This window comes from Cervus canadensis, chromosome 29, assembly GCF_019320065.1.
Source record: "Cervus canadensis isolate Bull #8, Minnesota chromosome 29, ASM1932006v1, whole genome shotgun sequence".
Classification (NCBI taxonomy): Eukaryota; Metazoa; Chordata; class Mammalia; order Artiodactyla; family Cervidae; genus Cervus; species Cervus canadensis.
Window position 1 is genome coordinate 24,380,388 of NC_057414.1, and position 26,911 is coordinate 24,407,298.

Below are 26,911 nucleotides of genomic sequence, written 5' to 3' on the forward strand. Positions count from 1 at the left end.
CGCTGTACATAAGCTGATGCTACTTTCTCCACTCGTCCCACTCTCTCCTTCCCCCACTGTGTCCACAGGTTCATTCTCTACATCTGCATCTCCCTTCCTTCCCTGTAGATGGATTCAAGAGGGAGGGAACACATGTGTAATTACAGCTGATTTGCATTGTTGTATAGCAAAAAGCAATACAACATTTTAAAGCAATTTCCCTCTAATTTAAAAAACAAACAAACCAAACACAGAGATAAAGATAACAAAGCCTGTATTTTCCTAGACTACACTATCAGAGCACAAAGGGTGAGAAATAACAAACTATTACTTGACTTCTGAGACCTAGTGTCTCTTTAAAAGGCTGTTCTTTTCCTCCTTCACCTGTTTTTCTCTTCCAGTTCTTTATTTGCTTTCCTCTTGAATTTGGGAAGCAGTTGCTGAAGAAGGTCTTTCACTGCATCTCGCTCTTTCACTGCTGTGCTTTCATTGGAAAAATGGAAGTTAGTTGTGTCCCCTGCATGCAGGACCAGCTGAAGCTGAATTTTCGCTTTTCCTTCTGGACTGATTTTCTGGCCTAAAGAGAAGCACAAGGCTAGTTAGATTAGGAACTCTGCACTGTGCAGTCATTCAGTAAGTTACCGCTCATCCCAAGAAGACTCAGGCTTTCTTCGGGCTTTAGCTGCCCTATTCCAATCTCGATGCTTAAGAAATCCACTCTTTTCAAATAGCTGCATATTACCAGAGCACGGTTCAACAAATTCACTGGTAACACTAAGGTTCCTTCTTTAGTATTCTTTTTATGTGGCATGTCTTACCCACTAGTCCACCTCTGGATGCTGAAGGGCTTTTGTTTCCACTCAACTGAGCAGATTTCTCTAAAGCTTTCTAAACAGCCAACTCGGGAGTCCTGAATCCACCAACAGCTGCTTCCACCTGACATTATCATTAATAAAAATGATTTGTCATAATTCAAAAAAACTCCAAAACATAGCTCATGGCTTATTTAATAACTGCAAAGGGAAATATGTAATTTTACATTTGAGAGATCAGGCATCAACACTTAAATCAAATGATCAAACTTAGCCACATTAAAAATGAACAATCTGACATTATGGGCTTTCTGAGGTGACAGAACAGGAAGCCAGCACCACCACTTAGGTGCTCTTCTTGCTGAAAATGTTTAACTTCAGTATAGTCAAGACTGCAGACTTGACTTTTAGTTTATAAGAAATACAGGAAATAATTAAATAAAACCTTGATCTGACATAATCAGAATGTATGATAGTCTACAAGTCCATACTCCTAAAGAAGAGATTACAGAAAACTACAACTACATACATGAACCTAGACCAGATGTTGATTAAAAAAACCCCAAAAAACCCCCACAGCTATAAAAAACAATGTTTGGACAACTGGGGAAAAAAATCCCAAAGTGGTATGGATAGTTATTAAAATTTTCTTGGTGTCATGTCATGAACAGTCAAAGTGTATACACATATAATAAAACAAATATGGCAAAATAACAACACTTAGATAGGATATAATTACAGGTATACACTGCACCATTCCTTAAACTTTTCTGTAACTGTGACAAATAAGCTGGGGCTGGAAATGTCAAAATATACTTCCATAATAGAAATCCCTTATTCTTAAAAAGTGGGCCTCATGGCTTGTCTTCTTCATGAGGGAAACAGATGAAGGGGTTTTGTCTCACTAAACACGTGAATCATGGTAGTGTGAACACATAACTGAGAGCTCCTTGTAAAGCAATCTACTAACACTTAAATAAAGAGAAATATTTTCAATGAAGATGTTGCTTCCAAACCAACAGTTTAGATAAAATACCTTACTGCTAAAAGTAGCAATATGAAGCCATTTACACTGTCAGCCAGCCTGTTCCACTATTCTATTCCTCCAAAACAAACTATCACTCCTTTCTAGGTATCTTTTCTTAGTCATTGCTTTATTCTTGCTCTATCTTAGCTTGTGCCTCTGAGAGGCCTACTTCTGAAGTTTTTTAACTGACATAATTGCTGATTTTTACCTTAGTAATGTTATTACTGAAAACTTTCAATGGCTTCTTTCAGAAATGAGCATTCTTTCAAATATTCAACTTAAAATGAAAACCGATTTCATGCACATCTAGATTTGGGTATGTGCTCTCCTCCCAACATAGGGGATAGGCATGTTCTCTACTGCATGCTGTGAGAATCATAGGAAGTCTATATTTTGCAAAGGCATAGAGCAGGCTTCCCGTTTAAGAGAAGTGCTAATACAGGCAGTTCCTATTTCGTGAGGCTACTGAAGCCACCAATGCTAGTTTGCAAGATTATTATTAGAGACTTGGTGAGGCACTTCTCCACAGAAACAAAGTTTTAAAAGGAAGTAGTGTTGGCAGGAGAGTAGACAAAGACCAGATAGCTCAGGCAGTACTGAATTATTAATATAATGAATTTTAAACAGTATTTCCTTTTGGAAATTAAGATACTAAGTTATTTCAGGGGAGAAAGATGAAGCTCTTGGTCATTTCCAGCAGCAAATTAGAGGTAAGCCCTTCGGGGAACTGTTCACATACAAAGGACCTTTGTACACTGACCTCTCGCAAGTTGAGGACTATCTATGTTTAAAGTGTGTTATTTATTGAAATCTGCAAAGGATTTTATCTAGGAGAAGAATCTCATATCCAGGAAGATAAATGAATTCATATTAATGGTCACAGTTAAGATACCACAATTTGTCAAGGGCTTTGTTGCCCAGACTCCCCTGGGATCCCTTCTATTCAAGATCTTTCAGATAGGTGAACTGCAGAAATCCCTTTCAGAGTCAAGGTTCTAAATCTCAGGATTCACTTGGTGCCTTTAAACTTAACTATTGAGCCACAAAGTGCCTTACCCTTTGGGTAATAAATTCAAAGTTAATTTAATTGGAAAAGAGAAGGGGTTTTGATGTTAGCTTTCATACTTGAAAATCATAAGAAGAATATAAATATATTATGCTCTGTATTTCTCCCATCTACATTTTATATAAAACTGAGCTTATTTTCTCAATAGATGTTGGCCACATCACCGAAGATTAGACAACTTTACTTAAATGATACAATTTTATTAAGGGCAATCTGGCATCATCTATCAAGATTTTAAATTCATGAACCATTTGATCCAGCAAGTCCACTGAAGAGGTGTATCCCATACATATGACCTACTCAAAAAGATGTTAGTGCACAGGTCAATACTACAACACTGCTTTCAATAACAAAATTCTGGAAACTTCCTAAACGTCCTTCAATAGGTTAAATAAACAACTAAATCCATCCAGTGGACTATTAGGCAACTCTTAAAAAGAAAGTATGTGTGGAGAACTTCACATGAGATAGATTAACATGTGAAGTTGTATATACTCTATTATTGTAGAAAAGCAGGTGATAGAATAATATACATTCAGTGACCCCACTTTGTAATGTCAATACAACTGATTTTTTGACATTACAACAGAAAATCCACGAAGATAGTCTAAGCTGTCTCCTTATAAAATTACTAACAAAAACAACATATATCACACCTTAGTATAGCTGACTTACATTTGATATCTGCATACATATGGCTGATGGTAAATCTATCTTTGCCTTCAGGTGCCCAAGCAATTCTTTCTGCCATGAGGTACAGAGCTCCATCCTGCTTCTTCTGTCGCACCTTCTTTACAATCAACAGAACTTCTTCAGATGAAGTTGCCATGACGGCTAGAAGGTGCTAAAAAAAAAAGATTTCACATCTCAACTAGGGTTGGATTTGTTAATTTTGAGTCCTTTCTAAATCTAAAATGAGTAATAAGGAAAGGGAAAAAAAAGTCATTTCCCTCATTCAAAGGTGAAGTATTGCGCTATTCCTTTAAAATTTAAATTCATTTTGCTCATACCACAGGCGTGAATTTATACAACAATTAAAACGGACACACCTGCCAGTTTTCAAACCGTTTCTACATATGCTAATAAAAGTATTTTTGACTTCTTTTTATTTTCCTCAGTTATATTCTTAAATTTTAAATGTATGATTTGACTACAAATATGTGGTCTATAACCTATTCTTGGAATTGTAAAACTTTAGAATTATACTGCTGGACAATTCAGTTCAAATTGTTTCACCTCAAAGAACCAAGAGCCACAGGGCTTGTGCAGCCTTCCTAAAACCACTCCCAGATCTAAAAACTTGGTCTAAGTTTCTTTCTGTGTACTTAAAAATAAAACTGAAATAATTTAACACTTAACGCTTCACACACTATTTCCCACATCTTTTAACAATGAAATGTCTTCAACTGCTAGTTTTATTTGCATATGGCTAATCCATTACCTAGCAAACGTTTGCCTGGAGATTCCCCCAACTTCTCCCCAATTCTGGGATTCTGAACCACCTAACCCAAATCCTAGCGCCTTGAGTGTGGCTATCTAGAATGAGTCTGGGTTCAGCAGGAAAGATACCACAAGTGATGAAGTCTGCCATGGGCTGGGATGGGGAAACTGGTAGCACAAAGGGCACATATGCCATTTCTGGTGAAGTTATGACTTTAGTTTTCATCCTCAAAGCAATGACTTAAAATATAACTTAAAAAAAAAGATTTACTCGTTCAGGTGTAAGTTATAATTTCAGAGAAGTTAACATACACAGGTGTCATAAGAATTAAATCTGACCAAACAAGTGAAGCTTTATTGTAACGTTTCTTATTCACTGAGGCAGTGATTTAAATATTAAAAACACAAGTTAAAAAAAGACTCAAATTTTAATTTCTCTGAAGGTGACTACCTGAATTTTTATTAGCCAGATCTTCCCTTTTGTAAGTTTCCTTACAGGTTACTCCAACCCCCAAGTGGAAAAGAGTCAGTGTGAACACATTTATTCAATAGTTCTGTACTGAGCTAAGGAGTCTAGGGAATATGACAAATGTCTGCCGGTGGCAATTTCTGCTTTCAGAAAGCTTCCAGTCTAGTGAGCAAGATAGGCCTATGAGTGTATACAAATTAGAATGTGTAAAGTTCAGGGAGATTAAAAAATGTTCTGATTTAGGACTCAGGCACTTAACTTCTTCATATAAGAGGCTTTGTCATGGATACCTTAGGGCAACTAAGAAATATACAGTTATAATTAACAAAACAACAAAATGCATAGTTCTTAGGTGTTCTGTTTGATCCATTCTGACAACCATTTATGCCCATGTACCATTACCCAAAACTAGAGAGAGAACATTTCCATCACCCTCCTAAGTTTTCTCGCGTCCCTTTCTAGTCTATTCTCTTCCTCCCACCCTCCAGCAACTGTTTTGATTCCTATTATCACAGGTTAGTTTTTGTCTGTTCCAGGATTTCACTGGAAATGGAATCATGCAGCACTATGATTTTGTTTTTGGCTTTTTGAAACTCACCATATTATTACATGAATGAGTAGTTTTGTTTTTTTTTTAATATGTAAGTTATTCATGAATTGGGCCTTAAATGAGGGTTTTGACAGAGAAAAGAAAATAAGCATTGTAATCAAAGGGAATGGCTTGGGGCAAAGGTTTGGAACTGGAGGACTGGGGCTAGGGTTGGTTACTAGTTTGCTCTGGATGTAGCACAAAATTCATAATGGGGATCAGTGGGATATGAAATTGAACAGTTAAGATGGAGGCAGACAATGGAAAATACCTCACTGTGTGGCTGACAACAGAAACCTTCTAAAAGACTGAAATGAGGGAGCAATCTGTATTTTAGGAAAGTAATCTGAGACAATATGAGAGAGACTGAAGAGAGGGACCAGAAGGGTTTGAAGCAGGCTGGGGGCAGTGAGAATGGAGAGGAAGAGACAAGGAGGGGTACTGAGGAAGCAGAATTAATAGATGTTGTGCTGAAGATGTCAGAGCTGCTTACACCCCACTTCTAAGCGTTACTGACATGAGTATAGTGATTCCATTTACTGAAACAGTAAGAAGAAAAAACAAGTTTGTAAGTGAAGACAAGCAATTCAGCTCTGAAAATGAGTCTGAGGTGCCGCTAAGTCATGCAGGTAAAGATAGTCTGTATTATGCAGGCATTTATAAATGCTGGAACTGAGTTTCATTAAGTCCAGTAACAAAAAAGGATTCTAAAAAATGCCCCAAGTTAATCAACTTATTTACCTGTCATTGAAAGCATTTTCCCATGCCACTTTACAACCTCCAGCTTTAATATACATCACATATGATAAAGGATTAAAATTCTTAATGACATCTTTTAACTGATTTACTTATTTCATGTCCTCCTGAGATTTTGATTACTGTTGTTTAAAAAGTTTGAAAAACCATGGTTTTAAAGAAGTGTTTGTTTTTTCCCTTTTCTGGTTGTGCTGCGGCTTGTGGGATTTCAGTTCCCCGGCCAGGGATTGAACCTGGGCCATCGGCAGTGAAAGCACAGGGCCTAACCACTGGACTGCCAGGGAAGTCCCTAAAGGACTATTTAATGCCATTAAAAAAATTCCCTGGTAGGTGCTCAAAACAAGCAAAAAACCTTAGTTTGATTATATATTCTTAAATTTTAAAAAACCTATCTAAAATTTATTGAATGCTTGCAATACATGCCAGGAATTGGGCTAAATTCTTTATAGGCATTATCTCATTGAGTTCCCAGTTAACAATCCTGAGGTAGGTTCTATTATTAGTTCCATTCTGCAGATAAAGGAAACTGGGTCTAAGAAATCCAGAAGGTTTCCCAAAGCATCAAGAAGTAGAACTGGGTTTGAATCTGGGTCAGTCTGACCTTGGAGTTCCATTATGCTACTCTGCAAATATACATGACAGGAGAGACATATACCCAATTTAGTAGTGGTTATCTATGGTGACAGGACTACACATGATTTGAATGTTCTTTTTGTTTTCTTGACTATCTACAATAAACACTGTATTTTGTAACGAGAAAAAGTTATTAAAAATGTCTTTCCAGGGACTTCCTTGGTGGTCCAGTGGTTAAGACTCTGGGTTCCCAATGCAGGGGGCCCGGATCTGATCCCTGGTCAGGGAATTAGATCCCACACAGCGCAACTAACACCCAGTGCAGTCAAGTAACTAAATACCTAAAAAAAAAAAAAGTCTTTCCAAGAGTTTATGATCTATCAAACTGTATCTATAAAGTAACATGGGAAAATGTTACAGGTGGCTAGTGTGGGTAAGAATTAAAGTAACTGTTATTTTCAAGTTTTGTAATATGCATATTATTTTTATTTAGTATTAAAACTTTAACTTAGAGTAATTTTTATAACATCTATGGAACCATTAAATATTTTAACATTAATATTATAACATTAATTATTACAAAATTAAAAAAAACTTATCTATACTTTGTAAAATTAAACTGCATACCACAGGAACCATGTTTTAGGAAACATGAATTAAAATCTGAGAAAGACAGGTGGGGAGGGTGTGTGGAGGGGGATAAGCAAATAATGACAGGATAATTTTAAGTATGTCCATGTATGGAGGAAAAGCAAGGACAGTTGATAGAGAAAGTCCCCAATTAACTGGGCTTACAGACACAAGTAAAAGTGTTAGCTTTGGAAAAGTACAGAAAAACTTTTCTGAGATGGGTCGGTAAGGAAGAAAGATGAATGAAGACAGGGGAACTGTAAAGTGGAGGATAAATTAGATTAATAGAACTATTAGTTAGCTACTTTAAATCAATTTGGGAAAAACAAAAGGTAAAATCATTCATATTAAAATCCATTTAGAGGGAGCTTTACAAATGCATCAGAGTTAAGTTATTGAACACTGGGAATAACTAGTCAACTGTCTTACAGGTAACTTGCTTGGCAAATTTCCCTGCTCATCTGCAGCACCTCTGTTAACCACAGAAGGACCAGTTTTAGGAAGTTTAACAGAACCAGTGGTACCATCCTGCAATGGTGTCTAAGATTTCTAGATTTTTCTTGAAGGTGGCTCCTTCGGGAGGCAAAAGTTCTTTCTAGTAGAACTCTGTAAGAGCCACAGACTATTTTGCTTAGGAAAAATACTGATGTGGTTACATTTAAATAAAGCGGCTTGCTGGAGATGTAGCTTTACTTAAAAGATTACTTTATGAAATAATCTGCCACAAGACTTCTTTAAATAGCAAAATCCTCCAGCAAAGGCATTAATTCACTTGCAGTTAAATATTTACTTGCACTGAGCCTGAACACAGTCTCCTCCCTTTCCATCAACATGCTTGTGCTCATTTTTTGGTCTCCTCTAAGTTTCAAAGTCACCAGGCAAGGTTTCCTGTTCTTCTCTTTACAGCACTTATCACTACTGTAATTAATTTTTAAAGTAACTCTTCAATGTCTGTCTTCTGGAAAGACTGCAAGCTTCATAAAGAAGGGCAGAGGCTGCATATGTTGTTCATGGCAATACAGGGCCCAGCAGCATATTTAAGCCCGAGGGAACAGTCCAATAAACACCTGTGACGTTTATGGAAGATCTCTGCTGTTAAAAGGGTATAATCTTGGTTAAGAAACAAGAAACCTTTGTACATACATTCTGGATTAAACTCCAGGAACTCAATTCACAGATCAGAGTACCATTTCTCACAGATTCCAATAACTGGCTTATAAGTAAACAGGGGTAAGAATAATTTGAAACTACTTGCCAGAAATCTTTAACTTTCCATTTCCTACATCCTGTATCTCTGCATTTCCATTCCCTTTCCAACGTGAGAGATAAATGGTGCAGGAAAACAAAACAGGCGACACATGAAATAAATTCCGTATCACTCTCTAAAAGGAGGATTATTATTAGAGAAAGTGCTTCTGTGTCTGCCAGCATACAAAATGGAGATCTGGAATGCTGCTTGCCGTTAGGCAAGCCTAAAAAATGTTAACAATTCAGCACTACAGGGAATAAGACCTTGGAAGTATGTAAAGAGTGACCAAAATGTACTGTTTTAAGGATAGTCACATATGTAAAAAGGACATTAAATGGAATAACTGAAGTAGCAATTTTAAGACCAAGCACTTTTTCATTTTACAGCAGTGCAGGGAGAGGAAGGAGGAGGAAAATGCGACAGAGATGCAAGACAGAGGCAAGTGTATGCTTGTATTCACTAATAAATGCTGCATGCCGACAACAGTAGGATACCAAAAGTGAGAGGACAGCCATCAGTTGGTAATCAAAGTGGAGAAAGGAGGAAAGAACTAAAGACACTTCTAGTAGCAGTATCCATGAAGTAGAAATAGCGGGCAAAATGCTCTGACAACTTCTGATGGTGAGGGAAAAACCAGCAGTACAGAAAAGCAGGGCTAAAAGATATACAGACAGACTATAAGGAAGAAGATATAAGCCTTTAGAGCAGGAGGTATAAGAAGCAGCCACAACTGACTGAAGTTGTTCGTCTGGTGCACTGATTTTAACCAATTCCTCTCTTTGCATCAACCTTCCTAGTATTTTTAAACAGCTCTCTCTGCACTTGTGTGGATTTTTTTTCCCCACATGAGCACTACCATACAGATTTATTATTAATATCACCCAGAAGAGACTCAAATCTTTCAATCTGCCGCACTGCTAAGTGTTGGCTGAGAGTAGCAGAACAGGTTTAATGGCTCCAAATTATCTCCCTCTTTTCCAAACCAGGGATTTTGGTCTGCTAAAAGGTACAAAATTCCTTCTAGAGTCTAGTCCTTTTGTATGCCATAAGCCTGAGGTTACCCTCCCCTCTGCTGTGACCTCCATCTCATTTTTCTACCTTTGATTTTTCAAAATCTACCTTAGGGTTGGCAACCTTGCTTTAGTTACCAAAGTCGAGTTCAGTGATTTTCAAGCTGTGTTCCAAGAGGGGAGGCTGAGTGGGTATGATGGGTGCTCCCAAATGCAATTCCACCATGACATGCTGCTTTATACGTCTGGGGTTTCTGGTAAGAATTCACGAGGAAAAATTGTTCCACTTCCTTATGGAGTCAGTACTTACTGCAAGGTATACTTTAAACCACACAGTTTTGGTATGTTTTTAAAACTGGGTCTGCTAATGGGCAAAAGGTTAAGTTTTTATCTCTTTCCTCCCGTCCCCTCCCCCCCATTTTATAGACCCTAAAACAGGTGTTTAAGAGTCAACGAAAACACTTCCTTACACAATTTAGCCTTGGAGAATTTCTAAAATAAATAATATATTTCCATGTGTTGGTGCTTAAACATGATCAAGTTGGGCATAGATCAAAACTTGGTGTGTGAGTGGCGGGGGTGGGGTGAACTGGCACAGGTGTTAAGGTCGTTTTAAGAGGGACAGGATTGACAAGCGAAGCAAAAGGTGTGTGGAACTAAGATGAAAGCTTTTCCCTTACAGAAACCGAAAGACTCAATAGCACATTCTCTAACGGGAAGGGCTCCTCAGCCAGAGAGAGGCTTCCACGTCCTTCACCCTCATGAGCCAAGTCTCATCCCAGCTTAGGGTACATCTTTTGAGTCCCTGCTTTCAGTGGAGGGGTTGGCTTCCTATAGACAAGCAGATTACGGGTCGCCTCTTCCTCTATTCAGAATAATAAAGGGCTAACCGAGACAGCAGAATTGGGAATTGCAGCAACGGCGACAGGGATACAGGAAAAAGGGGCAGATTCCGTGCCGTCCTGCGGCCCCCAGGCCTGTCAGCTCATCACCCACCCGTCCACCCCCATTTTTCGGTCTAAACTTACCAGGTGGGAGACGGCCCTGGGCAGGGAGTAAGTTACTGCGCTGGGTCGAGTCGAGTTTCGCTGAGCTTCTTAAAGATGCTGCGGGAAAGAGGCTGAAACCCAGTAGCCGCCGCCGCCGCCACCGCCTCTGTTACCAGGGGGTCTCGCCTCCATCGCTGGCTGCGAGAACTCTGAGGGCACGTGACCGGAAGTACCAAGGCGGGCCGGCGGGGCACGTGACCCCAGAGCGCGGCCGCCATGACACCTTCCGCTAGTTCCCTCCCTCCTCCGCCGGTGCCCGCCTGTTTCATTTATTCTCGCCGGCTTTAGGCGGTGAAAGGTCCCAGGAACTTGGCTGGCTCACCCCTTTGGCCTAGGGCTCCTCCGGTGCCGTTCGGCGCTGCGTCTTCGGCAAGCAGCAGGCAGGCCGCAGAGAGCGTAATCGCGACCGCGGCCGGAGGGGGAGGGACCACGCGCAAGCAGGGCGTAACCCATCACGTGACGAGGAAGTACCGTTAACAGCTTTGTCCCGGCGTCCCCGGCGCTCCGGGATGACGTTCGCCTGGGAGGGGAGGAGTAGGAGGGAAGACTGAAGCTCAGGTGCGGCTCTTAGCGCGCGGTGAGTGTGCGGGCGCGTAACCGGGAGAGAGGCTGTGACCCACAGAAAGTTGGGGGCTGCTGGCCTAGAGGTGGGGGAGAGGGGCTGAGGTCTACAGGCTGTGAGCCTGGCTTTGAAAACTTGATTATCGAGGCTTCTTTCAAGAGATCTGAATGTAGTATTAAAGTTAACTGGTGTTAAGTTAGGAGTTCCGCTAGGCAGGGAGCTTGTGGTCAGAGGTCTGCAATGATGCGTGCGAAGCATGTTGAGTGCATGAGTGAGTGAGTCGCCATTTCTTGGTCTAAAGTAGAGAGGAGTTCTCTATTGGGTTGTTGTTCAGTCACTCAGTCGTGTCCGACTTTGCGACCCCATGGGCTGCAGCACGCCAGGCTTCGCTGCTCTCCACTGTGTCCCAGAGTTAGCTCAAACTCATGTCCCTTGAGTCAGTGATGCTATCCAACCTCCTCATCCTCTGTCGCCCCTTCTCCTGCCCTCAGTCTTTCCCAGGATCAGGGTCTTTTCCCAAGAGTCGGCTCTTCGCATCAGGTGGCCAAGGTATTGGAGCTTCAGCTTCAGCATCACTCCTTCTAAAGAATACTTAGGGTTGATTTCCTTTAGGATTGACTGGTTTGATCTCCTCGCTGTCCAATGGACTTTCAAGAGTGTTTTCCAGCACCACAGTTCGAAAGGCATCAGTTCTTTGGCGTTCAGCCTTTATAGAAAGATCCCATTATGAGGGAATCCCCAACTTCCTCTTGGCATAATATCTTTAATTTTTCTTCCTTTTTTCTGTCTTGCCTCTTCTTCCTTTCACTAGGTAGTGGGGAAAAGAGAACGCTGTGATTTGCATTGGGTGTTCACACAGCAAACACTGGTTCAGTAAAATGAGTACTAGGCCAAGAGAAAAACCTTTTTTTTGATCATACAGCTCTTTTATGTTGCCATCAAGCAATAGGGGAAATGAAAAGGTAATTAGATTTGGACTCAGGATTAGTGGGTTTTAGTCTCACCTCTGCTTATGAGCTCTGTGACCTTTAGTAAACCAACTCTTCAGAAGGTTTTTTTCATTGGCTTTGGTAAGCATTTATGGCCACCCTCTGCTTAGTGTTTTGCTAGGCTAACTGTGACAGAAGTAATAGTTAAACTCAGTTTTGCGGAGAGACGGGTCTTTTCTGTGGAGGAAGAGTCCAGAAATAGCATATATTAAACCATGGAGGCACAGAAAGTTTATAGAATGAAAGATTTGTACAGAGATTCTTGTTGTTACGAATTTACTTAAAAGTCTTGAATGCATATATGTGCATGACTATATCACTTTGCTGTACACTTGAAACTGACAGCATTGTAATTTAACTGTATGTACCTCAAGAAAAATTCTTGTTCAGAAAAATTTCAAACACAAAGATAAACAGGATAGTATAATGAACCCTCATGTGTACCTAACCAAACTTAAACAAGTATCAACATTCTACTCTTCTTGTTTGAACAGCTTAAAAATTTCTGGGTACTTTTTATATCCATTGTTGAATTTGATTAATAGCAGCTTTCAATTTGAGCTCGATACTACTGTATCTAGGTACTGGCTGATGTTGTTTACTTGCTAAGTTGTCTCCAACTCTTTTGCAACTCCATGGATAACAGCTCGCCAAGCGCCTCTATTCATGGGATTTCCCAGGCAAGAATACTGGAGTGGGTTGCCGTTTCCTTCTCCAGGAGATCTCCTCAACCCAAGGATCGAATCTGTGTCTCCTGCATTGGCAGGCGTATTCTTTACCACTAAGTCACCAGGGAAGCCCAGGTACTAGCTAGGAAGATTATATTAATTTTGTTTGAAAATTTCTTTGGGTGTTAGTTAGCTTCTTGCTCTGTTGAATCAGAAGTGTGACATGGCTACTTTAAAAACAGACCTGGAAAAACAACAACAACAAAAAACTGCCTCTGATACTATTTTAGGATGTAATATAGAAACTTAGTGTCCAGGTCAAGGAAGTTAGTGTTTCTACTCTATTCTGGTTATCAAGCTCCTGAAGAGTTTTCTGTTCAATTCTGGACAGGACATGTTCAGGCAAACTAAAGGTCCTGTGTGGAAGGCTTATCAGAACTGAGAGGAATTTGGAAATTGTCAGGTCAGAATGACTGAAGAACTGGTGGTGGTAAATTTTTAGAAGACCTCATAATATTTTTCAAATACTGAAGGACTGTTTTGTAAGGAGTAAACATTTCCTTGGGCTTCCCAGGAGGCACTCGTGGTAAAGAACCTGCCTATCAATGCAGGAGACACAGGTTTGATCCCTGGGTCAGGAAGATGCCCTGGAGGAGGGCATGCAGCACATTCCAGTACTCTTGCCTGGAGAATCACAAGACAGAAGAGCCTGGAGGGTTACAGTCCATAGGGTTGCAATGAGTCAGACACTACTGAAGCTACTTAGCACGCATGCAGACATTTTCTTAAACTGTAGAAGCCACAGTTGGGAATAAAAGCTCCAAGTCATCAGGTTTCAGCCCAGTAGTAAAAAAGTACCTTATAATGGTGTGAGCTGTGGAAGAATGGGCTGTGCAGCCCACTTTACAATATTGTAGTGGTTTTTGTCATACATCGACATGAATCAGCCATGGATTTACATGTGTTCCCCATCCCAATCCCCCTCCCGCCTCCCTCCCCATCCCATCCCTCTGGGTCTTCCCAGTGCACCAGCCCTGAGCACTTGTCTCATGCATCCAACCTGGGCTGGTGATCTGTTTCACCCTTGATAGCATACTTGTTTCAATGCTATTCTCTCAGAACATCCCACCCTCGCCTTCTCCCACAGAGTCCCAAAGTCTGTTCTATACATCTGTGTCTTTTTTTCTGTCTTGCATATGGGGTTATCGTTACCATCTTTCTAAATTCCATATATATGCATTAGTATACTGTATTGGTCTTTATCTTTCTGGCTTACTTCACTCTGTATAATGGGGGAGCACTTCCTTTCCCTTCCTGAAAATGTTCAGGGATCCAGAAACTTAATTCAGATTAATTTTTGAATTATGTGGATGTGTGCCCCGAGTTATCTATGAGTCTTCCACTTTGAGAATTATGAGAAGTGGAACTTATGCTGGACCTGAAAACCTGGGAAGAATTTGGTAAGTAGGTCTGGGAGGTAAAGCGTCTATTCAGAGATAGTAAGCACACGGGAAGGTATAAATTTGGAATGGGTGTAACACTATCACTGGGTTTCCCTGATAGCTCAAGATGGTAAAGAATCCGTGTGCAATGCAGGAGACTGAGATCGATCCCTGGGTTGGGAAGATCCCATGGAGAAGGGAACAGCTACTCACTCCAGTATTCTGGCCTGGAAAATTCAATGGACAGAGGAGCCTGGCAGGCTACAGTCCATGGGCCTCAAAGAGGCAGACACGACAGAGCGACTTTCACTTTCGCTAACACCCAGCAGCTTCTCTTGAGAACTGACATTGTAGATGCTGTTCTCTTTTCATTCTCATCTCCGTTAAGTCTTTTTCAGAGAAATAGAAACTAGGTTTTTTACCCGATTAGGTCATAATTTCCAGGCCATTCTCTCTTCACTGAGACCAATGCCAAATGGTCTATCCATATCAGAGTTTAAGTTTGCAAGTGGAAGAGATAGCCACTGTGGTCTTGATGTCATTCCTTTCTATCTTCCTTAGGATCTTACACAGTGATTCATCTTCTTTTTCTTGTATCTTCAGTCCCTATCATTCTAAATTCTGTTCGCTTACTACCTACATGTCTGAGTCTCCCCTGCTCATAAGGTCAAGAGAGGTTTTCTCTTTCTCCACAAGATGTCTTGAGTCCTTATCTTTCGTTTCTCACTTCTAACCCCTTTTCTCAAGTCCTTGGTTTCTGGTGTCTTCCCACAGCACTTCACAGAAATTATGTGGTCTACCAGTACTACCATTACCAGTGCCTTTCTGTTGCTTACCAAATTATAATTTGTTCAGGTCCCTTGGTTTGAGATTCACAGTGCTTTGTAACTTGTACCTGAATTAATATCCAGCGTTATCTTTTTTTATTCCATTGCTTGTATCCTGTGTTTCAACCAAAGACTAAACGTAAATTCTCCAAATATATCCTCTGACTTGCCGATGGAGGAGACATGGATTCGATCCCTGAGTTGGGAAGATCCCCTGAAGAAGGAAATGGCAACACACTCCAGTATTGCCTGGGAAATCCCATGAACAGAGGAGGCTTGTGGGCTACAGTCCATGGGGTTGCAAAAGAGTAGGACATCACTTAGTGACTGAACAACAACAGTAAATCCTTGGCTTATTGCTGCCTTGTTACCCTTTGCCTTTTCCTCAGCTCTAGTGCTACTTCCCTTAGAAAGTTTTCTGTGGTTACTTTTAACTCAGTGTGATCCCTCTGTCCTCTGTGTTCTGACGTATTACTTTGCTTTTGTTCCCCTTATGAGGGTGTGTGTGTGTGTGTGTGATTTGTCTTTCCTCCTTAGTTGATTATAAAATGACTGCTTTCTGAATTATTTTGTCTTGTTAGCACCACTGTGCCTCATATTTTACTAGAAGATGTTGAGAAGACAGTTTACATATGAATTTTAGCTAGGAAATAAGTGCAGGCAAGCCTATATGTTGGTAAAAGACTACTGCTAATCACAAAGAACAGATTTTAGTGCTTTTCTATGTATGGGGAGGTATAAAAATCTGAGGTGATTAAAATTCTTCCTGAGATAAACATCTGTTTGAGGGGCCTGTTGTCTGGAGCAGTGGGCCTCATCCTGTTGACTTAATTTCCTCTCAGTGTGCCCTGGTGGGTCAGCAACTGCAGCAGGTTAAGACTTAACCCTTGTAGAACTGGATGGTGAGCAGAGCTGTTTGTCTGGTGAGCCTGATTTTTCTGTGTCTGTAACACTTAATAATGTGAATGGGTGAAAGAATGAGAGAAGATTTTTAATTAATATTTTGAGTATAGGAGAACTACTAAAGATTTTTTTTTTCCCCAGAACACCATTCTTACAGAGATCAAGCTGTATTAAAAACAGCATTAATAGCAGAAAATAAAACTATGTTGTGTGTATGCAGTAAAAAGTATTGTAAGCTTCTATATGTGTTTTGCCCCTGGAAAGTATGCTTCATGAATGCTAGGACTCGTTTTGTCCTCTGTTGTACTTCGGGGACCTAAAAGGATGCCTGGCACATAGTTGGTGCTAAGTACATATTTGTTGAGTAAGTGAGTGAGTGAATACATGTGTTTTTGGGGGAAAAAAACACCAAAACCACAAGGTATAAATAATTAAAAACAAGTATAAACAATTATTTCTGAATTTTTCCGTGGTATTTGCTTTTTATTCTCAGCTTGGTAGGTAACAAAACATTGAGGAAAAGTGAAAATTAATGGGTAGAATTTTCTTAAATTCTATTTCTTTTTTCTGGAAACTCATATAATTTGACAGAAACATAAACTTGAGTGTTGTTGAAGCGGTAAGAATGCTTGTGTTAGTTTACAAAGTCTTCACTGGGAAGCTGGCATTTGCTCCCTTGTATTCTTTTGTTTAGTCACTAAGTTGTGTCTGACTTTTGCAATCCCAGGAATGTGAATTCTTACTCCTATCTTTTCCTATCAGGTCTGATAGTGAAGCTCTCATTCCCCTTAGTGTGCTTAATTCTCGGCATCCGACTTCTCACTTACAGGCTGGAGGAAGCCATCCAGAGGCCCTTTCCTGTTAAACACTGTTGAATTGTGGGCTCATAACCATTGAATGTAGTGAGAGACTTAAAAGACAGATTATTTATAGCCCAAGGCATTGCAGCTGGAGTTGCTCTTTTACCATAGAGGAGCTTGACAAAATTTCCCCTTATGTTCTGCAGTGTCTCTTCTATACTGTTAGATAAATAGAGTAGGATAGGATTGTGGAGAACCTTGAGAGTCTGGATTTCGTTCCCTGGGAGTTTTAGTCAGGGAGTGATAAACAGTACAAGCTGACTGTCACACATAATGTTACTTGTACATGTTTTCTCTCCACCTGGATGCCAGGCAGCTCCAGAGGAGGGAATCCTTGTCCTTTTCTCATGTTTCCTTGTTTTCTCCACTTGTTCCCGAGTCCAGGCTTGCTCTGCTCACCGCCTGACAGGCCAGTAAATCGGAGACAGAAGTGTTGAGGCAAAGAACAACTTTATTTGGAAAGGTGGCTGACTGAGACAATGGCAGACTCATGTCTCAAAATAACCATCTTACTGGGGTCTGGATACCAGACTGTTTTATAGGGGTGGGGAGGAAGGTGAGGAAGTAAAGTAAAAAGGCTATTAATCTTGCAACTATCTCCTGGAATGGCCGATGTCAGGGAGGGGACTGTTAATTTCCCCCTTCCTGTAGCCATGCCCAGGTGGAGAGGGTCCTGAACAAAGGCATTTTGGTTTAAGATTCAGGCAGAGGGGCAGGGTTCCTTGAGGCAGGCCTTTATGTATGGATAGCAACAGCAATGGGGAGCAAAGGTTAAAAGGAACAGATCCAACATGGAGTTAGATTTTGTTCTTTGCTGTAACACCTGTTCATTTAATGCTTGCTGAAAGAGGGGTGAGCTTCTTAAATTATATTTCTGCAGGTTTTATTCAGGATCGCTGTGCCTGTCCCTCAACGTAGTTTCATCTCTCTGGGTAAATGACTTTTGTGCCAGTGATACCAGAGTCCTACAGCCATGTTCTTGCAGAATTTGAGTCTCTGGATCCATTACTTTCAGCCCTGAGGCTGGACTCCACTCGTCTAAAGGTGATTTTCTTGATCCTTGTATCAGTTTTATTTTCATATTCATATTTTGGTGCGCTCTCTGTTACATGTGCACACCCCCCCCACATTTTTTATTTTTTTATAGAATCCTGGGTGTTCTCACCTGTGCTGTAATACTTTGCATAGGAGTAATATTTTCTTAGTGCTTTCTTGATTTATTTTTCAAGCAGTTGATTGAATTCTTTCCCATCCTTGTAAATCATGATATTGACTACTGAATCCGCCCCCTCCCCCAAACTCTCTCAGAAAGTAATATTTGATTGAAAATAACGTACTTTATTTTTTTATTTTTTATTTTTCATTTATTTTTATTAGTTGGAGGCTAATTACCTTACAATATTGTAGTGGTTTTTGCCACACATTGACATGAATCAGCCATGGATTTACATGTGTTCCCCATCCCGATCCCCCCTCCCGCCTCCCTCCCCATCCCATCCCTCTGGGTCTTCCCAGTGCACCAGCCCTGAGCACTTGTCTCCTGCATCCAACCTGGGCCGGTGGTCTGTTTCACCCTTGATAGTATACTTGTTTCAATGCTATTCTCTCAGAACATCCCACCCTCGACTTCTCCGACAGAGTCCCAAAGTCTGTTCTATACATCTGTGTCTCTTTTTCTGTTTTGCATATAGGGTTATCATTACCATCTTTTTAAATTCCATATATATGCGTTAGTATACTGTATTGGTCTTTATCTTTCTGGCTTACTTCACTCTGTATAATGGGCTCCAGTTTCATCCATCTCATTAAAACTGATTCAAATGAATTCTTTTTAGTGGCTGAGTAATATTCCATGGTGTATATGTACCATAGCTTCCTTATCCATTCGTCTGCTGATGGGCATCTAGGTAACATACTTTAAATGAGTATACCTCATTGCCTTTTGAACAACAAGAACCATTGCAGTTATATGAAGTTCATTTCAAAACAAGGAATTTGATGTACCCCCTCTGTTTTAGGGAACAGAACTAAAATTTAGCATTACAAAATTAGCCAAAAATTAGTTCTGTGGGAAGGAGTATGAGCTTCTCTGACACTCTGAGTTCATTTGATGAACTCAGGAATGACGTGGTAAAGAACAGTCTCATAACCAGTTCCTCACCCCAGAGCACCCTTCTAGCCTCTGAGCAAAGGAACAGGAAGAAATAGGCAAAGTAATCTGAGCAACAGTTAGGAGGGTTGATAGCTGACGTTTTTTTTAGCTGCAAGTTACAGAAAATCTCCTCAGTAATGGCTCAAGCAATAAAGGTGTTTGTAACCTGGTTGGAGGTGGTTGTTTCTGGGTTTAGTGTGGTGGCCACTGATATTCCTTAGGACCCAGGCTCTCCGTCTTTCCTGCTCTGCTAGTTTCTGTGTATTGACCATTGGTCACATTTGCAAGATAAGTGGGCTGGCTTCTTGATTATCTCCAGTAGCAGCTCAGGTGAGATGGAGGTGCCTGAGGCAAAGGCTTTTTCCCCCTTCAGATTCTACCATTTATCTGAGAGGGCAGAGTTTTCCAGGAAGCCCCCACAGGGCTTAGTCTCATTAGCTGGACTTGAGTCCCAGGGCTCCCCCTAGCTGCAAAAGAAACTGGGTAAGTGAAGATTTGGATTTTCCAGCTTCTATAGTGGAAAGAAACAAGGTTGAAGAGGATTGGGAATGTTGGTTTGCCAACCAGTAATTTTTACCGTAATGTACTGGGCACAGCATGGCCACTGCTTTTTCTGATGGATAAGGAGAGGAAGGTGTGGGGAGAAGTCATAGTACAGCGACTTGTATTTGTGTCGTCTGCAGTCTCACTTGCTCTCAGAGCTGTGGGTTTTCAGTGCTCATCATACAGACTAGAAAGGATTTACCTGAACAGATTGTTAAAGTGGTTGCTTTATCCCCTGGGTACTTGATCTTCCATCATTGTGATCAGCATTGGAATGACCTAGCTGAATTGCCCAGAAGATATGAATGGGCTAGTAACTGGCTTCTGCCAAAGGGGGAAATTACTCATTTATACAATTGAGCCTGTTCAGCCATTTTGAGATTCAATTAAAAAGTTAAAACTGAAATGTCCTTTGTTCTGTATCCTTCCCTATTCTAGAATAAGAGCTTGAGTCCAGTTGTGTCTGACTGGGCAGTGGGTGGGGCGGTGGGCAGGAATCTGATGCAGGTTCTCAGAATCTTGTTTCCGTAGATAGTTTATTTGCTGTGTGACCGAGTCGCTCACTTGTCTGTTTCCATGTTTCTAGTGCACAAGTATAGCCGTGTCTCGAAAATGGCTGGCTTTGGGCAGCTCAGGTGGAGGACTCAACCTCATTCAGAAAGAAGGCTGGAAGCACAGGCTTTTTCTTTCTCACAGGGTAAGATTAAGGGTTCCCCTGTCATGTACCGTCTGGAGTATCTGTCATAAATGTGAGTTTTCCATTGTAAATATCATTTGGCATAAAAGAAGAAGGTAAAACCTGAGATTGAGTAGTAAATTACCCATTTTTGAGGAGCTGCCTAATACTTTTCCTTCTGTGCTCTAGGAAGGTGCAATTTCTCAGATCGCCTGCTGTTTACATGATGATGATTATGTTGCTGTGGCGACCAGGTGAGAAACTGTTTTGAAGCTATCTGATCTTTCCCAAATGCATCTGAAATTGAAAAATGTGGGGTTGTGTGTGTATTAGGGTGACCAACCATCCTGGTGCGCCTGGGCCTCACCCTTTTTTAGCGCTGAAAGTCTTGTGACCTGGGAAACCATTTAGACCCAAGCAAACCAAGGTGCGCACTTGGTCACCATAGGATTTGTGGAAAACACTAATATGAGGCAACATTTCTGAGACCTCAAAATAGAAAGGTAGCATAACTTAGAACCTCAAAGTTCTGTATTGTATTGGATTGGTGGACTAAAGCAAGGAGATTAATATCTTGGCTTTCTACTTCCTCTTTTCTGAAGAATAAGAATATGCTTATATATTTAATATAGTTGATACTGTGATGCAGCGGAATTGTACCTTTTTCACCACTGCCAAAAATTTGCTTCTGTGTCTCCATTCTTACAGTCAAGGTCTTGTAGTTGTTTGGGAGTTAAATCAAGAGCGTCGTGGGAAACCAGAACGAATTTATGTGTCTTCAGAACACAAAGGCCGGAAAGTTACAGCTCTCTGTTGGGATACAGCTATTCTTAGAGTATTTGTAGGTGATCATTTGGGGAAAGTTTCTGCCATCAAACTCAACACTTCTAAACAAACAAAGGTGAGAACCAGTTCAGTGCTTTGTGTAAGTGGGTGAATATATAAGGTGTTGTCTTACAGAATTTCAATTAAAGAACACAGTTTGATCTGTATGTCTTGCGGAGTTATCTGGGGCCCAGACTATTAACTTTGAGAAAACTTGTTTGCGTGTAGTATGTATGGTACCCTGGTTTATCTTGGTCATGTTGCAGAATGGCTGTGAGCTAACTTTCATAATTTGCATGTTCTCTATCACATTACTCCATAATTCACCTGGATGGCCCACTTAAATAAAGTGTTCTTTAATAGTTGGCTGTCAAGGAAGAACAGATGCCTGTTTGTTAGTTACGTGAATAAAATGGCAGACGTGGAGGAATGCTCAGTTGCCCAGGCTCCTATTCTCCTGGTCCCCATTTCGAAGAAATTCTTGAGTGCAGGTATACTTTCTTCCAGGATGGATGTAACTTGTGAATGGAATCTTAAAGGTACCCCCTGGATTGGGCTCAGCAGTGTGGGTCCTGAGGCTTCCTGGAATGCTCCAGTTTGTCATTAAGACAGCGGACCTTCTTCTCACTGTCCTCCTTTTCCAAAGCTGTTACATCAGAAGTGGGGAACTTGTTTCTCATTGGCTTATTTCCTTGGAGGATTGTGGCAGATTAGAAGAGATCTGAATACCATTGCCTGATTATTTTAGTTAACACATCATAGTATTCTTGATGTGTTAATGAAATATTCATGATGACCCATCACAGTTACCACTTGATTCATAATGTATTTTTCATCCAAAATACATTTGGGATTCTTAGCCCTAGTTTGTCTTTTTTTCCAAGTGGAGAAGTACTGTCTACAGGTAAACAATTCTCTCTCATATTCCGAGACTTATTTCGTCTTTTTCATTCCAACTGTAAGAATAGATAATCACAAACAGAGCCTTAAGAATCCTCCTCTTCTGGGCTTCCCTGGTGGTCTAGTGGTTGAGAATCTGCCTGCCAAAGCAGGGGTCATGGGTTTGATCCCTGGTCTGGGAAGTTCCCACATGCCACGGAGGAACTAAGCTCCTAGTGCCACAACTACTGAGTCAGTGCTCTAGAGCCCATGAGCCACAATCCCGGAGCGACAGGAGCTGCAACTGCCGAAGCCCATGTGCCAAAAATAAATTAAAAAAAAAAAAAAAGAATCCTCCTCTTCAGTTACATAGAAAATTATTTCACGAAATGAATGGATGAAACTTTGATAGTCTAACAGGCAAATTAATTTTGGTCCGTTTAAAATTTCTGTTTTGCCCTCTAAGCTGTTTTCATTTAAAAGGTAAAGAGAGGAAGATTATGTGTATACATAAAGATAAATTTTATTTTCTTGTCACGTCCCCTTTAGGCAGCTGCTGCCTTTGTGATGTTCCCTGTTCAGACAATAACGACAGTTGATTCCTGTGTTGTTCAGTTAGATTATTTGGATGGAAGACTACTTGTATCTTCGCTTACTCGATCCTTCTTGTGTGACACTGAGAGGTATGCTTACTAACCATGAGTCATTGGAAATATAGAATTTCAGAACTGGAAGGGACTTAGAAGTCATCTCGCCCAGTTTCTTCAATTCAGTTATACAGATATTAATAAGGAACCAGCTCTGTGCAAGTTGATGCTAGAGAGCAGAGAGGATATAGATGAGAGTCCAGTGGGTGACTAAGGCAAATACTCCATTCTACCAAGAAGCCTGGTCTAAGTGCCATGAAGGAAGGCTGAACAAAGGCCTGTTGCTGCATGGGGAATCAGGGAGTCTTCTTTGATTGAGTTTGTTGTTATTGTTGAAATTGGCTGTGTAGTTGTTTTTTTTTTTTTTCTTTTGCTGGAAAAGCAAGAGACTTTTTGGGAAAGGTGCCCAGGTGGAGAACAAGGATAATGGAACCCAGGAGAACTGCTCTCCCACATGGCTCAGAAGCTCAGGTTTTATGGTGATAGGGAATTTTGCTGTGTATTTAATAGAATTTTACTAAAAGGTAAAATTGGGTGAAGAATAATTGAAAACTTTGTGAAGCTGACAATTATTTAATGAAATCTCAAGGGTCAAGCCAAAAGACCTGTGAATGGCAAAGGAATGTGTTGGTGGTGGCTGTGAAATACCAGAACAGAACGGGAAGTGGCTTGAAATGAATAAATCTTGTGTATCATTGTGCTTAAGTTCCTCAGCCGTTCTCACTGCATAGAAATATTCACTGCCCCCCACCCTGCCTTTTCCCTTCCAGTAGCCTTGACCAGCTACCATATTCCTCTGAACCCATTCCCTCTTTTAGAAATTTATTATGGAGAATTTTGAGCACATATAAAAGAAGAGAGAATTGCTTAATAACCCCCTGTGAGTCCGCCAGCCAGCTTCAGTAACTTGATGAGGAGGTTTAGTAGGTGAAGTTTGAAGGCACAGGGGTAGGAGGGGTGAGGCTGTTCTAGTAGGAAGGTACAGCCTCTTGGGGAGCAGCGAAAAAGAATTAGGCATATTCCAAGATGTGTCCAGCTGGCTTGAGATGGGAGTTGCTGGGGATCACATTGGTAAGTTTGCACCATACTGAGAGTGACAGCTCTAAATGTCACTCTAACTAAGTACATGGGCTCTCAGATCATTTTAAGGAAGTGTACGTGTGGAAAATCAGGGTTTGGAAATTGGTCCTCTTAGAACTATCCAGGATTGGAAACTTTTTATGTCTTTCTGGGGGTTCTTCTATCTCGTGAGACAGTGAGGAGAGGTTGCACTTTGTTGTCTTGGGATGAGAAAGACTTGTGGAAATGAGACCAGAAATAGCAGGTTGCAGGTGTCTGGTATCAGAACCTAGGTATACAGCTATGGAGCAAGGCTTTGAGACGCAAAGGGTCCGTTTACCCGGAATTAGTAGGAAGGGGGATGTACTTGGTTCTGACTTATTTCAGACTGTGGATCAGTGATGAAGTTAGACTTACAGAACTGGACATCATCCAGTGTCACCTGTTCATTTTTAGCCTAGACCTAGTGAGTAATAGAGCTTGCCTGACATCACACAGCTGGAGGAGGCAGAATAGAATCTTTCTGTCTTGACTTTGTGCTTTTTCTGTACCTCAGTTACCTCTAGTATATCCTTTGACATTGGACCTTTTAGCCATTAAATCTACCCTTGAGATTTTGATAAAATATTAATTAACCTCACAAATTTCATAAATATTCTTCATCTGTGGTTTTTCCTGTTTACCACACAGTCCAGTTCAGAAATTTGACTAACATTCTGACAAGTGGTCAGAACACTGGACTGAATTAACACCTTCCTGGGGTTGTTTTGAGAATCTAGTGAAATGGTATAAAGAGCTAAATAAATGGAGGTTTATTTATTTATTTATTTATTTTTTGGAGGTTTATTTTTATCTCTGTGCAGTATAATTGCTAATTTCCATTTCACAGGATTGTGACTAGAGTTGGTTATGAGGATAGCCAACTGCAAAAATAACATGTTTTAGAAATGCCTTCTTCATTAGCTAGAATTCAGTTTGGGGGAACATGGATAGTATAATAATGAAAATCTTTTATTTATATTAAAGTTCTGTTTGTTTCAACCTATGTTCCTTTCCAAACAAACATTTTTTTTGTTCAAACCAAGGCTCCTGATAACTAACCAAAGTGAGATAGGCGGTTGCTTTTCCTGCTACTTTCTGTCAGTATTGTTAATGAGCTTTACTAGAAGAATATGGATGTGAAAGTGCTTTGAAGTGCGTACAGAGCAATAGAAGTAGTTATGAACATAAGTTCATTACTTATGTTCCTTATTTGGGAAGTAAAATACATTTCTGGCTTATTTTAGTTAATCCTTAAAACTATTCTTCTAGTAAAGCTGATGTTTTGTTTTATCCATGAAGCAAGTTAAGTGCAGGGTGTGTGTGTGGGTGCTAAGTCGCTTCAGTCGTGTCTGACTCTTTGCGACCCTGTGGACTGTAGCCTGCCAGGCTCCTCCGTCCATGGGGATTCTCTAGACAAGAATACTGGAGGATTCTAGACAAGAATCCTCCTCCAGGGATCTTCCCTACCTAGGGATCAAAATCCCTACCCAGGGATCGAACCAGAGTCTCTTATGTCTCCTACGTTGGCAGGTGGGTTCTTTACCACTAGCACCTACTGCTCAAGTAGACACCACTACCACATACAGTGGGGTGAATGCTTTGAAAACATGGCATGGGAAGCCTGAAATTCTGCTTGTAGGAGTCAGAGAAGACTGTCAGAGGAGGAAGGATGGAGTTAGCTCGTGAAAAATAAAGGAGTGTTTGGGAAGAGCCATACTTGTATGTGCTGTTCTTTTATATATCTAGTTCGTGTAATCCTAAGGGAACGGAATGTTCCAAGGTACAGACTTCCAGAAGGACTTAGCGTTTTGAGGAAAGAGTGAGGCGTTTATTGGGTATTTGTGACAGACGAGTGGCCTGGAGACAGGATTGGAGAGTAGATGAGTGGCCTCCACAGGGTAGCTGAAAAGCAACGTGAGCAGTCAGTAGGATTTAAGGGTGTAGGAAATGGTTTGGTAGCACTCATCTTTTAGTTTTGAAAAAGAGCCTTCACATTAACTCTGACCCTCATTCTGTGGCTAATAAACTGAGTACTAACCTGAAGTGTTTTGCTTCCTGTAACAGAAATAGTTAATGGCAAATGAGAGTTGTAACCCTGTTTTGATCTTTCCATTCTGTTGTTCGTTCCAGTAAATTGCTAATAGGAAGAAAGGGAGGATGTTGTGGTGGGGTTATTATAGCCATGCGGATTTGCAGTGCCAGTGCTTTTGACGTTTCTGTCAGTAAACATGATTTCTCTTTTTTCGTGGGGGGTATTAGAGAAAAATTTTGGAAAATTGGAAACAAGGAAAGAGATGGAGAATATGGAGCTTGTTTCTTCCCGGGAAGGTGCTCTGCAGGCCAGCAGCCCCTAATATACTGTGCTCGCCCTGGCTCCAGGATGTGGGAGGTGAACTTTGATGGAGAAGTTTTAAGCACACATCAGTTTAAGAAACTCCTCTCCTCACCACCTCTTCCTGTGATTAATCCAAGGTAATGACTTGTATGTTCAGCAGAAAGTATTTGAGGAACTTACATGGGTTGGAGGTTGGGTTGAAACCTCTGACGTTCTATATGCAGCAAAGATTTTATCATACCTTTTAAGAGTGAAATAGAATTTTTTTAAAAAGATTCAGAGAAACCTAAAAGTCTTTAATCAATTATTTTTTGTATGGTTAAAGCAAATTGAACAAGAGCAAATACAGTGAACTGGCTCTTGAATTTGTTTTGTAGGCAGAAATTTTCCTGTGTATTGAAAAAGATACTTTTATATTGTGATTAAATCATTAATCATGTTTACTTCCTAGATCAGAACCTCAGTATGATCATACAATTGGATCTTCCCAGTCTTTATCTTTCCCCAAACTTTTACATCTTAGGTAAGTTTCTCTCTTTGAGCCTTTAAAAAAAAAAAAGACAACTTCATCTGTTTCTTGTTCAGAGGCAGTTAGCTTTTTAAGTTTGTTTTTGTACTAAATCATTTTTAGAGAATCAGGAAACGACTGTGTAAAGTGCTATATATAAGAGGAATGAAAAAAAAGCATAGAAATACACTTCCCTTTCTGTTTTGAACTGCCCTAAACCACTTGAACACTTTATAGTTGTTGGGTACATCTGACAACTAGAGCTCAGAGCTGTAGGTACACATTCTTTCATAACCTCCCCTCCCTGGTGGAATACAACAATGAAAGCAAGCCTCAGACCGGAAT

General features: G+C 40.5%; 2 protein-coding genes across 5 annotated transcripts in view; one reads left to right on the forward strand and one right to left on the reverse strand.

Moving 5' to 3' along the window:
• Positions 1–10,847, reverse strand: part of GTF2H1 (general transcription factor IIH subunit 1) — a 32,039-nt gene extending 21,192 nt beyond the window's left edge. Inside the window, exons 1-3 of the mRNA XM_043451348.1 lie at positions 10,629–10,847; positions 3,560–3,728; positions 364–556 (exon numbers count right to left, since the gene is read on the reverse strand). Coding sequence (XP_043307283.1) covers positions 364–556; positions 3,560–3,713 — 347 coding nt within the window. The 5' untranslated portion in view covers positions 3,714–3,728; positions 10,629–10,847. The remainder of the gene's footprint in view (positions 1–363; positions 557–3,559; positions 3,729–10,628) is intronic.
• A 63-nt stretch (positions 10,848–10,910) lies between these two features.
• The window catches only part of HPS5 (HPS5 biogenesis of lysosomal organelles complex 2 subunit 2), a 41,513-nt gene continuing 25,512 nt past the window's right edge, over positions 10,911–26,911 (forward strand). The window contains exons 1-8 of one of the 4 annotated variants that reach the window (XM_043451347.1): positions 10,911–11,226; positions 17,781–17,944; positions 20,182–20,292; positions 20,461–20,525; positions 20,980–21,172; positions 22,525–22,658; positions 25,983–26,195; positions 26,510–26,581. In XM_043451347.1, the coding sequence (XP_043307282.1) occupies positions 17,837–17,944; positions 20,182–20,292; positions 20,461–20,525; positions 20,980–21,172; positions 22,525–22,658; positions 25,983–26,195; positions 26,510–26,581 (896 nt within the window). In that variant the 5' untranslated portion in view covers positions 10,911–11,226; positions 17,781–17,836. The remainder of the gene's footprint in view (positions 11,227–17,780; positions 17,945–20,181; positions 20,293–20,460; positions 20,526–20,979; positions 21,173–22,524; positions 22,659–25,982; positions 26,196–26,509; positions 26,582–26,911) is intronic. The other 3 variants (XM_043451346.1, XM_043451345.1, XM_043451344.1) reach the window with 3 other exon arrangements.